General features: G+C 43.7%; 1 protein-coding gene across 1 annotated transcript; it reads left to right on the top strand.

Moving 5' to 3' along the window:
- The first annotated feature begins 267 nt into the window (after positions 1–267).
- Positions 268–11,790, top strand: GABARAPL1 (GABA type A receptor associated protein like 1). Its single transcript, XM_007967610.3, has 5 exons — positions 268–654; positions 5,486–5,564; positions 7,851–7,969; positions 9,174–9,280; positions 11,569–11,790. The coding sequence occupies exons 1-4, from the start codon at positions 565–567 to the stop codon at positions 9,237–9,239; spliced, it is 354 nt and encodes a 117-aa protein (XP_007965801.1). The 5' UTR covers positions 268–564; the 3' UTR covers positions 9,240–9,280; positions 11,569–11,790.
- Positions 11,791–13,508: the final 1,718 nt, after the last annotated feature.

Below are 13,508 nucleotides of genomic sequence, written 5' to 3'. Positions count from 1 at the left end.
CCAACCCGCAGGAAAAGGCTGGATTTTCGCCTTTTGTATTTGTTTTGGGGCCAAACCAAGAAAAACAGTGGAGGGGGAATAAAACATGTTTAAAATTGTTTTTGTCTTAAAACCATCTTTCACAGTCACAAAATAAAACACAACTAGAATGTTTTGATGTTTGCAATGACATCGATTTTGAAAAAAATGTTAGCCAGAAAGGAAACGCAGTTAAGACAGCACTCGGCCTCCCCCTGCCCTCGGCGCCTGGCGCCTGGGGGGCGGGGCGGGGCGCGCGGGGTGACGTCACAGCCCGACGCGCCACCCATCTGTTTTTGTGCTCCCAGCTCCAGCGAAAAGCCGCCGGTATTTCTCCACCTGGCTCTCCTCTATCTCCAGGCAGGCTCACCTGAGATCCCCCCACACCGAACCCCCTCTGCAAGCTCGGCCCAGCGCTGTTGCCCGGGAGCGGACGTTTCTGTAGCTATTTGAGCACACCTTGACGTCGGCGGAGGGAGCGGGACAGGGCCAGCGGCGAAGGAGGCAGGCCCCGCGCGGGGAATCTCGGAAGCCCTGCGGTGCATCATGAAGTTCCAGTACAAGGAGGACCATCCCTTTGAGTATCGGAAAAAGGAAGGAGAAAAGATCCGGAAGAAATATCCGGACAGGGTCCCAGTGAGTGTAGAGGAGCGGGGGGATGGGAGGGGAAGGGCCCGCGGGGGCGGGGGCTGGGAGTGGAGATGGCTTCCCTGGGGCGTCCAGGCGGCTCTGGGGAAGGGAGGTGCCGATAATTAGTTAATCCTGAACGCCCTTCAGTGCCCGAGCCAATGGACGTCCAGACTGCGGAGCTTGTAAAACCACATATGCCTGGGGCCCGAACCCCACTTCAGGGCTGACGGCGTTTTTGGGGCCGAGCTGCCGTCTTCAGTGACTCAGCAACCCACACAGTCTCAGCAATACTGAGACCCTGTGTGGGTTGAGGTGCGCAAAATAGCGCCCCTGTGTGCGAGAGTGGTTAGATCAGGGCTATGGATTGGCTGCCTTTAAGAACGCAGGGACATTGTGCTGTGCGGTGAGGTTTGCGCAAACCCGGTGGATTTCTGCCTTGGCTGGTTCTCCTTTAATGAAGTTGACTTTGGCTGTCATATCATTGGGCTTGGGAGGGAAAGGTTCAGAAGCTATTCGGTTCTTTTCTTGCATTACAGGGGGGTAGGGGAGCACAAGACAGTTCGGGCCTGGAAAACAAGGTCACGTTCTCTGCGCAACAGCCCTCTTGCCTCATCTTTCTAGGCTCCAGGAAATGTGTGGGGACAGCCAGCCTCCCCCGGTATTGATTTCTGATCACCTGGCACCTGCACGCGATAAGGCAGGACTGAGACGTTTTTTCTGTGTTTTGGACACCGGCTTAAGTAGTTAAAACTAGCGCAGGTAGTGAGTAGGCACAGAGAAGAAATATTAGGTATCTTTCAGCATCCGGGCGTTTTCCCCATTACCCCCTCCCCCGTCCCTTGCCTGGTATTTCTCTAATGTGGGCTGCGCAGCCGAATTGGAGGGCAGAATATGACTTTTAAGTGGTAAAGGGACCAGCAGCTGTTGGATTTTGGAAATGGAGGAGCGGAGATTTTTAAAATTTTGCTCTTTATCTTCAGGTAGGAACATCAGTATTACGTGTCACATCATGGTAAAATAATTGCTGTTATCTGATGTCTTTTCTTGACTCGCAGCCACTCTGGGTTTCTTCTCTAATCCTTACCTAACGTTCGTGGTTTTATAGCTACCAGAAGCCAGCAGGGCCTTAGCCCAGCAGTAGAAACCCCTTGTACTCCCTTTCCTTAAAAAAACAAAAGTCATTAGGGCTCTTCCATTCCCCAGGAATTACCAAAGGGTTTTCAGCTTATAGAGGGGTGAGCTAATCCCTTACTTGGTAAAGGATCCTTTACAAAATACTTTGCTGGTTTCTGGACCTTGGATACCTGAAAATTTTGCCCAGTTCTGGTGATACCAATCTTTCGAGCAATGATATTTTAAAAATACAGTCAAATTTTACTAATAGTTTACACTAGCAGTATAAGTACTCAGTCTGTAATCATTCGCTTAATCTTTACGCGATTATAATCCCCGTTCTACAGACGAAGTATTCAAAGCACAAAGAAATGCGGTAACTTCCTAAAGGTTTCACATTGCTGATCTGTGGTTGAACCGGAATTCTAACCCTGTCTGACGGACTGTGGAGCTCTCGGAGACCTTAACCTCCATGTCATACTGTTTCTCAGTTTCTAATATAATTGTATTAACCAGAATTAATGACGTGCTGTGGACTTCACACTGTTAAGTATTGGAAATAGATAAATACTTATGTGTATTCATTCTGAATATTTCAGTGCATTCTATTCTTTTCATGCTCATAGTTTGGTGTTAAATGTTTTACTCCTGTGATAATTTTTAAGCCATTAAGACTGTCATTCAGATTTCCGCTTCCATAGGGTTATGTTTTAACCAGTGGTGAGCTGCTCCCAAGGTGCTCAGTCTGTGACCTTCTTTCTAGTTATGACGCAGGTTCCTTGATTTGGTTCTAGTTCTGGGAATTCACTGCATCCTTGGGCAGAACTTTTCATCTTGCTGTGCTAGATAGAGTGCCTTGTTTACAGAAAAGAGGGTTATAGGAGTGGTTCCTAAAGCCCATTCCAGCGTGACCATTGGTGTTACTAAAGCAGTGGCGTATCCTGACTGCTCGCATAACCAATATTCAGTTTAGTTCCACCAGTATTTCTTCAGAGCTAACAGTTGAAAAGAAGAGGGGCGCTTGTGCCTTCAGAGAGGAGGGGTTGGTGGGATCTTGAAATGGTCTTCAAAGACACAACATATCAAAAAGACTGCTAGAAACAGATTGTCTATTTTAAAAATTCATAGCCCTACTGAGTATTAGTCACATTTTACAAATGAGGAAAACTGAGACCCAAAGAGGCAAAGAAAGCATCTAGCCCAGGGTCTACCATAGTGAGGAGTAGAGTTGGGATTCCTGGAAATGTAACCTTGGTTCTGGGAAACCAATCCTTTAATAATTACCCCTCCCCCTTTTCTTCCTCTCCAAACCCCTGCCTTCCCTCCAGGTATTGCACTCTGCTTTATCACTTTCTTTTTCTGTCTTCCTTTGTGGTTTTTATCTCTTATTGCTAGGTCTCAGAGTTCCTTTGGGGCACAGTGCTAGCCTCTTTCTGCCTTTTCCTTTTAATTCCTGGCTTACATTACCCTATTTCAGTTTTTATTTTTAAATTTAAAATGTGATCATGTCCCTCTGGTCTTCCTGGTTCAGGATTTTTTCTACAAGACATAAGTTTTTTGTTTTTTTTTTAAACTAATTTTAATCTGTTCCTTTTAATTTAAAATGTTCAAACTCCCCCCCCCAAGTTAATTATGTTAGATAATTCTTTATAATTTATGAAGCATTTTCATGTAAACTTTTATTTATTACTCACATTCACATCATATTAATAGCATGACTTTGTTAAAGATGTGTTAGAAAGTTTTCAGGCCGGGCATGGTGGCTGGCACCTGTAATCCCTGCACTTAGGGAGGCTGAGGCAGGTGGAGCACTTGAGGTCAGGAGCTCGAAACCAGCCTGGCATCATGGTGAAACCCCATCACTACTAAAAAATACAAAAATTAGCTGGGCATGGTAGTATGTGCCTGTAATCCCTGCTACTCCCGAGGCTGAGGCAGGAGAATCGCTTGAACCCGGGAGGTGGAGGTTGCACTGCACTCCAGCCTGGGGGACAACTGTGACTCTCGACCTCAAAAAAAGTTACTGGAATGCTGAAGCTGAGAGAGAGGTTACGTGACCTGTTGAAGATCACACAACCACTAGAAGTACTTGTACAGTGTTTTTTTTTCTGCAAGTTCACTTTTTTTCTGCATTTCCCATATCTTCTAACTAAAATGACTATATTTTCTTTTTTTTTTTTTTTTGAAACCAAGTTTTGCTGTTGTTGCTCAGGCTGGAGTGTAGTGGCCCGATCTTGGCTCACCGCAACCTCTGCCTCCCAGGTTCATGCGATTCTCCTGCCTCAGCCTCCTGAGTAGCCGGGATTACAGGCATGTGCCACCACACCCTGCTAATTTTGTATTTTTAGTAGAGACAGGGTTTCTCCCTGTTGGTCAGGCTGGTCTCGAACTCCTGACCTCAGGTGATCCGCCTGCCTCGGCCTCCCAAAGTGCTGGGATTGCAGGCGTGAATCGTTGTGCCCGGCAGTGATTATATTTTCTAAACTAAAAGTCTAAAGCTCATGATTTTACAATAGATATTTTCTGTTTGGTAAGTTTTAGTGTATAAAAAAACTCTTTTAAATTTGTGTATATCTAGTACAGAAATACATGATTTTTATACAACTTGAACTATATATATGTAGTTCAATATAATGTAGACAGAAATCCCTTCAAAGCCTAACAATCTAAAGCCTAAAGCTCGTGATTTTACGATAGATATTTTCTGTTTGGGAAGTTTTAGTGTATAAAAAAACTTTTATATTTTTGTAGATCTAGTACAAAAATACGTGATCTTTATACAACTTGAAATATTATAGAAGTATATAATGTGGACATTGAAAGTCCCTTAAAGTCCTAACATAATCAATATCTATTAATGGCTTGTTGTACTGACATCGTATTATAGGATGTCATTGTCAGACTTGTTTTAACACCGTTTCTTTTCCATTTAATAGTGTTTGAACAATCTTTACAGTTCTTGGAAATTTTGACGAAGTATAAGATTCAAACCACATTATTGATACCTTTAATAAATCGTATTTATAAGAAATAATAACTTATAGGTGATCAGGATCGTATGAGAAAACCCAGTTTTCTTGATACTCTAATTAAATACCAGAAGGTGGCCAGGCACGGTGGCTCACATCTGTAATCCCCGCACTTTGGGAGGCCAAGGCTGGCAGATGACTTGAAGTCAGGAGTTCAAGACCAGCCTGCCCAACATGGTGAAACCACATCTCTATTAAAAATACAAATAGTTAGCCAGGTGTGGTGGCGTGTGCCTGTAATCCCAGTTACTCAGGAGGCTGAGGCAGGAGAATTGCTTGAACCCGGGAGGTGGAGGTTGCAGTGAGCTGAGATGGAGCCACTGTACTCCAGCCTTGGCGACAGCGAGACTTCATCTCAAAGATAAATAATAAATAAATAAATACCAGTAGGTATGTGTCCTATAGTAGATCTTACAGATAACCTGTAATTACTTAAAATCAAAGTTCTTTTTACTTTTCATCATGTAAACCAATAAATCTCTGGTTTATTTTTATTTTAGTAATGCAGCTATAACCTCACTAAGGAAGCCCATTTTTTTTCATATAATTTTATCAGGGGTGAGGGGATAAGAAATGAAACAGGTGTCCTGGACAGATTCATTTCCAGTAGTAACTAGGGAACTCTAGGGTGTGGAAGGAAAAATACTAGATTGCCTTCTGTAGTTTTCATTCCTACTCTCCTCCTCTCCTTCCAGGTGATTGTAGAGAAGGCTCCAAAAGCCAGGGTGCCTGATCTGGACAAGAGGAAGTACCTAGTGCCCTCTGACCTTACCGGTAATGCTCTTTGCCTCCCCTGACCCTTCCTCCCCTGACAGAGCTCTCCAGATCCTTATTACATGCATGAGATTGTGAGATTGAGAGGCAGTGCATACTTGAAAGAAGTTAGCGGGATGCCCCAGAGTTATCTGATTAAAAAATGACTCAGGCTGGGCACAGTGGCTCACGCCTGTAATCCCAGCACTTTGGGAGGCTGAGGCGGGCGGATCATGAGGTCAGGAGATCGAGACCATCCTAGCTAACACGGGGAAATCCGTCTCTCCTAAAAAAATACAAAAAATAAACTGGGCGTAGTGGTGGGTGCCTTGTAGTCCCAGCTACTTGGGAGGCTGAGGCAGGAGAATGGTGTGAACCCAGGAGGTGGAGCTTGCAGTGAGCTGAGATCGCGCCACTGCACTCCATCCTGGGTGACAGAGTGAGACTCTATCTCAAAAAAAAAAAAAAAGACTCAGTAGTTCTTTCCCATCACCATGTCTTGTTGGATTTTGACACAGCAAAGCATAAGACATTGAAAGAAAGGATCAGAAGCCCATTATTTAAACCCCTTTTATTTTTATTTTATTTAATTAATTAATTTATTATTATTATTTTTTTGAGATGGAGTTTCGCTCTTGTAGCCCTGGCTGGAGTGCAGTGGTGTGATCTCAGTTCACTGCACCCTCCATCTCCTGGGTTCAAGCGATTCTCCTGCCTCAGCCTGCCAAGTAGCTGGGATTGCAGGCACCTGCCACCACGCCTGGCTGATTTTTTTGGTATTTTTAGTAGAGACAGGGTTTCACCATGTTGGCCAGGCTGGTCTTGAACTGCTGACCTCAGGTGATCCACCTGCCTTGGCCTCCCAAAGTGCTGGGATTACAGGCGTGAGCCACCGTGCTGGGCCTAAACCAATTTTAAAATTCAGCTTTGGCTGGGTATGGTGGCTCACCCCTGTAATCCCAGCCCTTTGGGAGGCCAAGGCCCGTGGATCATTTGAGGTCAGGAGTTCAAGAGCAGCCTGGCCAACATGGTGAAAACCCATCCCTACTAAAAATACAAAAAAATTAGCCAGACCTGGTGGCGGGCGCCTGTAATCCCAGCTGCTTGGGAGGCTGAGGCAGGAGAATCACTTGAGCCTGGGAGGCAGAGGTTGCTATGAGCTGAGATCGTGCCACTGCACTCCAGTCTCAGTGACAGAGTGAGACCCTGTCTCAAAAAATTAAATTTAGCTTTGTGGCCGGACATGGGGCTCACGCCTGTAATCCCAACACTTTGGGAGGCAGAAGTGGGCAGATCACCTGAGGTCAAGAGTTTGAGATCAGACTGGCCAACATGGTGAAACCCTGTCTTCATTAAAAATACAGATATTAGCTGGATGTGGTGACGGGCGCCTGTAATCTCAGCTACTCAGGAGGCTGAGGCTGGAGAATTGCTTGAACCTTGGAGGCAGAGGTTGCAGTGAGCTGATATTGTGCCATTGCACTCCATCCTGGGTGACACAGTGACACTCCGTCTCAAAAAAACAAAAAAAACAAAATTCAGCTTTGTTAATTGTGATGTCAACTTGTTCCAAAAAGAAAACCAGTCTGGTTTCTTGAAAGGATTATTCTTTAGAGTTTCCTGATTACATCTTCTTAAGCTACATTTTTTTTTAATAAGTTTTGTAGATTTTGTTTGGGATTATAAGACATATATTCAGTCTTCATCTTGATCCTTAATGGAATACACACTGCATCCAGGAGACACTGGAAAGGTTTTGTTGATTTGCTTCAGAGTTAACAGGTTTGAATATCAGTCATCTAGAAAATTTTCAGTATTCTCAGGTAAAGGCAAAGCATTGAACCTTATTTAATGCCCCAACACTGAGTTGAGTGGCTGTGCTAAGATGACCAGAGTCCAGTGGACCCCTTTCATTGCCAAGTTTTTCTTAGGGTGGGTCTGGGGATGGAAAGTGTTTCAAGTTGGGTTTAGACAATGATGGGAATGTTTTGGTCTGGATGCACATGGTATTCCTTCAGCATAGTCCTCAGGCTTTGAGTGGATATGCTAACATGAGGTCTGAGATTGAGTAAGAGGGGAAAGGAGGGATAAAGTCCACTATGGCATGTCAGGGACTGTGCGGGCTCCTGAGTTTCCCTTTTTATTTTGAAAGCTCCAGGATAGTATTTGGCTCTTCTCAGTTGGTATATAAAGCTGGTACTGACTCTTAAGGGGAAAAAATGCAATTGAATTTTTTTCCAGGACTTACCATTCTACTAATTCCTTGTTTTCTTCCTTTCTTGTCTGCCTTTTTCTTCCATCGTCCAGTTGGCCAGTTCTACTTCTTAATCCGGAAGAGAATCCACCTGAGACCTGAGGACGCCTTATTCTTCTTTGTCAACAACACTATCCCTCCCACCAGTGCTACCATGGGCCAACTGTATGAGGTAATGGTTCTAGCCGCACAATACTGGATGCCGTCCAGTGCAGTCTGGCATCCTCTAGCCCTTGTTCTAGTATATGTTGATAACACAACTGAGAAGTGGGGCAGAAGGTGTTATTTATCCGGATCCTCTTACACATGGCACTGTAAGGCTCTGAGAGATTAGATACCACTTGTTTTTCAGGGATTAGGCACTCTATTAGATTTAATCCTTTTGAAATCTCTTCTCAGTCTTGTCTGACTATAGTGTTTAATGCGGGATTGTTTATTGAAACAGCAGAAAGTGATTCCTGATAGCAAAAGTTCCAAAGCATCAGCCCATCGTAGTTCCTGCTCTTCTTGTTGGTAGCCTGTAATTTGTAATGCATTCAGAATCCAGTTCATTATTTTACTCCCATTTAGCAACAGATTGAGAAAGCACATAATAGGAAAGCCAACTTCTAACTCTGAGGCCAGCCTCTGCTACAGTCAACTTCCTCTGTGAACTCTGAAGTTTTGACTTAAGACAACCACATTGATCTAAACAGGGGGAAACTTCTTCTTAGAACAAAACTAAAACTGCGAAACAGATTCCACATTATCTGGGCACAATGAATCAGATCAAATGAAATATAAAAAGGCAAAGTCTGTAAATGGATTCATTTGTCTTAACAGATAAACTGAGGAGGAATAATTTTTATGTGATTTGGTTTAATTGGAAGTGTCAGAATCTGGAGAAACTATAATAAAGGACTTTGTTATTACTAAAAATATAACCTAGGATTGTAACTATTATTTTTTGCAGTATTTTGCATAAGACGCTCCTTCTCATTGTGCCCTATTAATGGATTACATAAATTTATAATAATCTTGAATCTAACTTTTATTGCATAGCATATATTCCCTGTTAGTATCTGCCCCTTATATATCCCATCTGTGGTATCTGTGTTCCGCTTGCTAGGACTGAGCTCTTTAAGAGTGAGTACTGTGCCCCAGTCATCTTCATATCCCTGATACCTACATGTAATATGTTTTCAATGAAGGATTTTTGTTTGTGAACTCAGAGCTCAAAGTGTAATTCCAACCACTTCTCCTCATTCTTTGCTCTTCTTTTAAATGGGGACGAACGATACCTTCCATACCTGCTTTACAAGGTTGTGTGAGGCTTAGCATCTTAGAGCTAATGAATGAATATGTTTTCTAAACTGTTGTCTTATCTCTTCCCCTAGGACAATCATGAGGAAGACTATTTTCTGTATGTGGCCTACAGTGATGAGAGTGTCTATGGGAAATGAGTGGTTGGAAGCCCAGCAGATGGGAGCACCTGGACTTGGGGGTAGGGGAGGGGTGTGCGTGCGACTTGGGGAAAGAGGGTGACTCCCACCGCGAGGAGACAGAAGGTGAAGACATCTAGAAACATTACACTGCACACACCGTCATCATATTTTCACATGCTCAATTGATATTTTTTGCTGCTTCCTCGGCCCAGGGAGAAAGCATGTCAGGACAGAGCTGTTGGATTGGCTTTGGTAGAGGAATACAGATGATGTAATTTCACAGCATTCCTGAGATTTAATTTTTGTGCAGTTTCATAGAATGGTCAGGAGGTGGACAAGTTGGGGCCAGAGATGATGGTAGTCCAGCAGCAACTCCCTGTGCTCCCTTCTCTCTGGGCAGAGATTCTATTTTTGACATTTGCACAAGACAGGTAGGGAAAGGGGACTTGTGGTAGTGGACCATACCTGGGGACCAAAAGAGACCCACTGTAATGGATGCATTGTGGCCCCTGTTCTTTCCTGTCTCACACTTCTTTTCTCCCATCCCAGTTGCAGTCTCACTCAAACATTGCAGTACCACCCCAGGGGTGGCAGTAGACCACAACCCAGAAATTTAGACAGCGATCTCTTACCTTTGGAAAATAGGGGTTAGACATAAAGGTGGTTATGATGAAGAAGATCGTTTTCTTATTAAATAGCATTAAACTGGAATTGACAAGAGTGTTGAGCATCTCTGTCCGACCTGTTCTTTCTCTCTGGTGCCCCTTATCTCACCCCTACCTTGGAATTTAAGTCTCAGGCATTTCCAGTTGTAGACTAAAACCACTCTCAGCATCTCCTCTAGTATCTTCCAGGTATCAGGACAGAGATGTCTTATGTAGGGAGGGAGCAAGTATGAAGTAAGGCAATTATATACACCTCTCATTCAGGATTCTTGCTCCCATGCTGCTGTCCCTTCAGGCTCACACGCACAGAAATGCTATGTGATGGCCAGCTGCTTCCCTCCTTGGTTATCATCCACTGCAGCTGCTAGTTAGAAAGGTTTGGAGGGATGACTTTTAGTAAATCATGGGGATTTTATTGATTTATTTTCACTTTTGGGGTTTTGTGGGGTGGGACTGGGGAGCAGGAATTGCACTCAGACATGACATTTCAATTCATCTCTGCTAATGAAAAGGGTCCTTCCTCTTGGGGGAAATCTGTGTGTCAGTTCTGTCAGCTGCAAGTTCTTGTATGATGAAGTCAATGCCATCAGGCCAAGGAAATAAAATAATTGCTTACCTTAAAAATCCACTGAGTTCAGCAATGTTGTCTTTATTTTGTGTGTATTAGAATAGATGATATGTGGACGCTGAACCAAAGAACTAAGTGGGGAAAGCTGTTCGTGACGAATGTTCACATATGGTCAGACCCGTATATGTTTACTCAGGTCTTTAGTGAGCAGGAGTTGCTGTTCAAGGGTGAATGTTACGCTGGGGCAGTGTGCCTGCTGCGTTGGAGGGGTGTGTGTGTGTGTGTGTGTGTGTATGTGTGTGATTTTCTCCTCCAAAGCTAAGTGCATTGTCACCGTTCTATGTGTTTCTGAAAGCTGAAGGTGGAAGACTGCCTACGTGGAGTGTAAGGTGTGGGCTGTGCTAATTACAAATGCAGATGTCTAGGCCATCGCCCAGATTTAGCTGACTCAGAATCTCAGCGTAGGTGTCTAATTTTTAACAAGCTCATATGACTGCTGCACACTGAAGTTTGAGAGTCATTGCCTTTTTTTTTGAGACGGAGTTCCGCTCTTGTTACCAAGGCCAGAGTGCAGTGGCGCGATCTTGGCTCACCGAAACCTCCGCCTCCTGGGTTCAAGCGATTCTCCTGCCTCACCCTCCCTTGTAGCTGGGATTACAGGCACCAGCCACCATGCCCAGCTAATTTTTGTATTTTTAGTAGAGATGGGATTTCGCCATGTTGGTCAGGCTGGTCTCGAACTCCTGACCTCAGGTGATCCACCCACCTTAGCCTCCCAAAGTGCTGGGATTACAGGCGCGAGCCACCACGCCCAGCTGAGAGTCACCTTTTGCACCAGGTTTTGCTGTAGGTCCCAACCACACCTTACTCTCTCCATTACAACTTGGTCAGTCTGAAGCCACTATCTCCCAAAGCAGCAAATAGCACCTAAGCAAGGCTCCCAGCATCAGAACAAGCTTGGTGTCTTCTGACCGTATGAAAGTCTTATTCAGTCATTCAGGAATGAGTATGTGGGTGGGCTGTGAGCATGCAAGTTAAATGAGAGAATGGAAAACATTAGTTCTTTCATGAAGAACCTTAAAACTCATCTCTAACCCTCTCTAATCTCTTGCAGTCATATCCCCAAGTGACGTCTACCTCTGTAGAGAGTTATGGAATATATCAAGGTCACCAAAAAGGAAGTGGGAAGTTATAAAAGATCCATGCCCAGCAGCACCACATGTAGAAAATTATGTAAGATGACGGAATTTTGATGAAGCCATTGAAAATGGACACTTGTCCCTACTGACAAAAATATCAAGGTGCTGTCCCCTAATAAAACCAAAAAGGAAGCTAATTGAGTTAAGATGTGAACTGTATTTTGAAACTAACAGACTTATCCACTACCTAGGAATGAGACTGGATGAAGATTTAAAAGAAAGCAAACATAGCAGATCCTAACCCTCTGTACACATCTGGAACAGCCCCTGCAGAGCGAGAGACTGTAGGCCATTGCTAAACCAAAGAGATAGTTTGAATTTAGGGGCTGTGTCTTTCCCAGGTAGGCTTTGATTATTTTAGGCCTACTTCTGGATTTTCCTAAGGAACAAATTTTTTCCTTGGATAGGACATTACCTACCATTTTAGACAAGCTGTCTGATTTTATGGAACAATGGAGTTTAACAGCCAAATTCAGAGGCAAAGCCACACCGGCTGTTTTGGCAGTCTGGATTGGATTTGGCCCGTTACTGGAGGTCATTGCTTCTCAGCGCCACTGCCTTGGTTTCTGCTAGTCAAGCTTTTAATGCTGCTTTGTGCCATCAGGCCACTGTAAGGCTTGTCATGAGCTAAAAGTAGTTTAAGAAGCCCTTCATTAACCTGGCCCGATGTTCCATGTTAGATTAGATTGTTAGATTGGCTTACTCTGATTGACTTGCTTTTCTCTGGGGATAGTGTTTGAAAGATGTGTCGAATGAGATTAGGGAGGCCAGGATGACATGAACATCAAAGATGAGTGGGTCCTTAGCTCTCTAATATACTTTGGTAGAAGGATCTCAAATATATGTAGGGTAAGTATACATCTAAGTTTGCCAAGGAGAGTCTTGAATTAATGCCCATTGTCCTGATTGATTTATCAGTGGTTCCTTATTTCACAGTTACATGACCCCCCAGTGGACAAAATACGTGGTCACTCTGTATGTAGTATAAAAATTGAAATCTCTTCCATCAAGAGACACACAATGGCTGTGCTATCTAGGTTTAGTGCTCCCCAGTATGGCTCTTACCCTGTCAGGTGGAGGGAGACTAGACAAATCGTTCTACTTGTGAACAGCAGACTATTCTGCTTTTCTTGATTTTTCCCCTAAAGCTGACTTGTTTTCCTCTTTCAAAGTATCGTGCACTTGTTAATTTTTTTTTTTTACTATATTGTGCAATCAGAAGTTAAGATTGCAAGAGAACAAAGCAAATTATGATTAATGTACAGTAGTAACCAGGCAGACAAGATCACTGCCTCGTGCACTGCCTCATCGCTATATAATGTGAATAGAGCCCCCCAGAGTGGTGCAGTGCAGTCCCCTGGTCCGTGCAGTGGCCCTTTGTACACAAATCTTGTCAGTTACAGTTGCCTTGAGAAGGTTACACTTATTAAGCCTACAATTCTGTATTCTATTGGTGATGGTACCATCCGATAGAACAGATATGGTGTAATTTTGAAGTGGTATGTGGAGGGGGGCATGCATATCCACCTGCCCATGGGTACAGCATCAAGTCAGCTGTAATAATGAAAAATTCAGTCATTTTGGAAAATGAACTGGTTGATAAATTCATATTCTTATACAAAATTTATAATGAGCTATTTCTAGCTGTGGTTTCTTTTGGATGTTTTTACTTTGCCAGATTTAAACAAGCTACAAATATTTATTTAACTTTAGTTATTTTTAGCTGCACGAAACTACCAAGTATTTCAGAAACAAGTCCATTTTGCCGTTGGTGGTTCTGAGTCCAGGCTATCTGAATAAAGGAGAATTCCCTCCTTGCCTGTGCCCGCTGCCCAGCGGCCCACCCCTTTGTTCA

This window comes from Chlorocebus sabaeus, chromosome 11, assembly GCF_047675955.1.
Source record: "Chlorocebus sabaeus isolate Y175 chromosome 11, mChlSab1.0.hap1, whole genome shotgun sequence".
Taxonomy (NCBI): Eukaryota; Metazoa; Chordata; class Mammalia; order Primates; family Cercopithecidae; genus Chlorocebus; species Chlorocebus sabaeus.
Note: the sequence above shows the minus strand (reverse complement) of the source record. Positions and strands in the feature narration are given on the sequence as shown.

Excerpts from the sequence above, each read along its gene's own strand:
- GABARAPL1 (XM_007967610.3), top strand. The coding sequence starts at position 565 with ATGAAGTTCCAGTACAAGGAGGACCATCCCTTTGAGTATCGGAAAAAG. Across the intron at positions 655-5,485 it reads AATATCCGGACAGGGTCCCA|GTGATTGTAGAGAAGGCTCC; the intron begins GTGAGTGTAGAG and ends CTCTCCTTCCAG. Across the intron at positions 7,970-9,173 it reads CCATGGGCCAACTGTATGAG|GACAATCATGAGGAAGACTA; the intron begins GTAATGGTTCTA and ends CTCTTCCCCTAG.